Source organism: Pteropus alecto, unplaced genomic scaffold (genome assembly GCF_000325575.1).
Source record: "Pteropus alecto unplaced genomic scaffold, ASM32557v1 scaffold177, whole genome shotgun sequence".
Taxonomy (NCBI): Eukaryota; Metazoa; Chordata; class Mammalia; order Chiroptera; family Pteropodidae; genus Pteropus; species Pteropus alecto.
In genome coordinates, this window is record NW_006442207.1 from 2,612,819 (window position 1) to 2,616,687 (window position 3,869).

General features: G+C 36.0%; 1 protein-coding gene across 1 annotated transcript in view; it reads right to left on the reverse strand.

Moving 5' to 3' along the window:
- The window catches only part of CCDC172 (coiled-coil domain containing 172), a 39,033-nt gene extending 35,394 nt beyond the window's left edge, over positions 1-3,639 (reverse strand). The window contains exons 1-2 of the mRNA XM_006920837.1: positions 3,561-3,639; positions 3,255-3,344 (exon numbers count right to left, since the gene is read on the reverse strand). Of these exons, the coding sequence (XP_006920899.1) occupies positions 3,255-3,344; positions 3,561-3,639 (169 nt within the window). The remainder of the gene's footprint in view (positions 1-3,254; positions 3,345-3,560) is intronic.
- Positions 3,640-3,869: the final 230 nt, after the last annotated feature.

A 3,869-nucleotide genomic window follows, 5' to 3' on the forward strand; every position in this document is an offset into this window, starting at 1 on the left:
CTTTTCTAGGTCCTAACTTTTAACAATTAAAGAATTTGCACATTTCGCAGTAAAGGAAAGAAGCCACCTTAAGTTATTTCTTTATTTAAATATAATTTTATTTTAGAAGTTCATAAAATTTTATTAGTGTTATGTTTAACTTATTGTCTATGCAATAAGTTAAAATTGGGAGAAGAAAAAATAAAATCTGACTTTCCTTCATTTTACTTCCTCTTAAAGGAGTACTGTACTATGTTAGATTTTATATATGTTTATAAAGATTAAATGCTCAAATTTTAACTATACACTATTTTTAAAATAGAAAAAAAATACTTCTTTCAGATGCATAAAGAAACTACAAATATTCTATGAGTCCTTAATTTTGATTTGCTCTGTTATCAATACATAAAACCTTTTCCCTTGACTATCAGAAGCTTTAGGTATACTGGTAAGTATTAATGCAAATCCAAGGGATGTTCTTGTCTGTTTTCATATTACCAAACCTAACCAGGCATACTGTAGTTGTCCAATTCACAAACTACTCATACTATAAAATCTGAGACTTTTGCAACCATATATTTTAAAGAACTCATTGAGCCCTGAAAGGCAAATGCTATCATTCAAGTTCTAATTACATGCTACCTGGGTTTTACAGAACAAAAGAAAAATGAATACTGTACTTCCTAAATACATTTTTTGACCACAAGCAACTTCCAAAATAAATGCCCCAAATATTTTCTGACGGTATCACTGAACATATAGCTCAAGCACTGGCCTATTCAAATTATGTTCTAGTTTTTCTTTATGCTGCTTCTACTTGATAAATTGGTCAATAAATGACAAGTCAAATATTCAAGTAAATATATTTTCATTATTATTGGCAAACATATAATTAACTTTGAGAATAAAAGAAACAAGAAACGAACTTATGATTACTTCTTCAGGGCTTCCCATTAGTCATTTACATCATAACTGTGTTTCCACTTTAAAAACCTTTATATACGAATACATACACACCATTTTGACTATATCATAAATGAAATTATTTCAATTACAAGTTAGTATTGTGAACTGTGACCCTCGTATATTAATTTTATTAGTAAGACACAATTATATCATTACCTACATACATGAGCTGATTAAAAAGCAATGCACATTTATGAGCCTATATTAATTAGTAATTTCAGCAAACGTTTCTAAACAATGTTAAGAATTTGCTTTCTCTTTTCTCAGGTATAAATATTTGAATCAACTTTTTTGTATGTGTATACATCGACAAATTAATTTCCATTTACCAGCAAACAGGCTGCTAACAAAGAAAATATTACAAAAAGTAAACCTAATTTTTTTCAAAGAAGATATGCAAAGAGTAAATCTTTTTTTCCCCCCTTAACATTTGTTATCTGTCAGGCCAATATCATCACCAATCCAGGAAAAATACATGTTATACAAAAACTTACATAAGTGACCTTTTATAAATATTGCCCTAAACTAGATGCAAAAGCTTCAGATACATTATTATAAGTGAGTTGCATGAAAAAAAGTTTAAGATGAGCTCAAGAAATCTGTTTTAATAAAATATGCTGTTGTACTTTCATTATGGTAATTTATCTTTAAGTTATACGCCACTGACAAGTTATTTAACCTCCGAGTTTCCTCCCCTATTAAGGGGGATTTATGGTGGGGTCTCATTACAGGAGTCCTGGCAAGATTAAAGGAGTTAATACAAGTGTACTATTTAAAACAGTGCCCAGCATACAATAAGTGCTCAATAAGTGTTAGCTATGCATTCCCTAATTGTATATGTTTTGCTTATCTTAATAGCTTCTACTTACCAATCCTAAAAGTATCTTAATTCTTTTGAAAGAAAAAGAAAGCTACATCATGACATTCTTAATGCTTTGCCCATCCCATTAGCTTTTAGAAGTTGTTAGCAGCTGGTTTGTCTGCTACTCATAGACAAAATAGGACCTAAAGTCTCACTAATAGTTCCAAATTCTATTTGAAAAGACAGCACTCGCCCTATTAGCTCATTATTAGTACTCGTTTATTCATTTAAAATGCTAATGTATACTAAGGCTGGGTGTTAGATTCAGGCTGTGGGAATAAAAATGTTTAAGAAAAATAATCCAGATATATATTGCTCACAAAATAGTGAGGGACACAAATGCAAACACAGATATGTACTGTAGTTTAATCATAAGGTGGTACCCTGAACATTATAACAAAAAAAATTTTCCAAGCTGTCCAAGGGAGGGCTTTCCAGGCGATGTTTGAATAAGACTCAGAAGGAACTGCAAAAGCTCCCCAGGTAGAGGAAGGGCTTATAACTACTTTATTCAAAAAGAGAACTGTAAATTCCTCACAGTGGTAAATTAAAATAGACATATTTTAAGCAAACAGACTTCTCAAACAGATTTCCCATTGCACATTGCTTGCTTAGTATATCTTTAGGAGCTGAGTAAATATTCTTTGTGTGACTGCCCCTGCCCACAGCAAGGCCTTCATTGCGATATACTTGGATGGTATTCTTAGCTCTCATTCTCCCAGAGCTCGGGGAGATCTTCTTAAAACCACTTTTATCACACCACCTTCCAATCAAAAACCTGCAGTGGTTTCCTCTTCTTCCCAGATATGAGCCCTGTCTCCCAAAAAACCTTGGGTATGTCTCCCTTTCGTTCATATCCACCCCTGCCCCGAATGCTTTTCTCCTACTGCTTTGCCTCTACAAAATTTACCCACCCTTCAAAATCCTCCTAAAGAAGCCATCTGATACCCTTGCTTCTATTTTAAATAACGACTTTACAAATGCTGCAAAAAAGAGAAAAATGCTAGTGGAAAAATTATGTGTTTAGATAAAAGACATGACCAAAATGTGGTAAAGAACTGAAAAACAGAAGGCAGAGACTCATTTCAAAGTTACATTCAATTGTTACATCAACATAGCACGCAAATTATTCAAAATGTATATACTGCACCAACTACTTACGAAACAATTATTTATTCAATAACGTTGCGCTCTTTTAAAACGTTAACCATCCCATAACATGGACAATGACTTCTTCGTTACTAAACTGGTTTCTTTAGGAAGAATTCTTACTAGAAAGGAAGGTGTCACTGGATTCGGAATTTCAAATATCCTCAGGCGACGAGGAACTAAGCTAACCAGCCTGGCAGTGTGCTTCTTGTTTGAAGGACAACTAGTTATATGGTAAAATCTTCTCAAAAAGTCAAGTTAAAACAGACCTTTTCAAGTGATAATAAACAGGCTCCACATACCTTATATTCCAACTTGATTTTCTCTTCATTCAGCTCCTCCGTTGCTTTTTTAATTTTTTCACGACATCCGTTTATTTCCGACCTGACTGTAAAACAATGATTCAATCCTTCAATAGATTAACTTTTCTAAAGTCCCCATTTCTGTATCCTGTGATACGTCGGCTTTCAGCTGTCCTTCCCCCGATGTGGAAAGCAGACTCCCCTAACTGCTCTGACCACTGCTTTGGAGATTGCCTTCTGCCCCAAGCCCCCAACTGGAGAAGACAAAGGCCCCACGCAAACGACCCAAGTGTCCCTTCGACCTTCTCGCATCAGGCGGCGACTCTCCTTGGCCTGAAGCTCAGAGACGATGATATGCTGGAACAGGGACTCTAAACTCATCTCGGGCCCAGGTTCCCGCGGATCCTTTCTTGGCCCTTTAAATGGTTTATAACCGAGTCTGAGGATCCTGGAAAGCACAATAAAGAAGAAAGAGTATTCGAGGGCTCGCCCCAGGTCGCCCCGCAGCTGCCTGTCCCCGGCCCACGCCGAGGCCGTCCCGCCGCGCCGCCCAGCTCCCGGCCTTCGTGTCCTCTGTTCAAGTGCGGAAACCCGGGTTTTCCCTCCCTCGC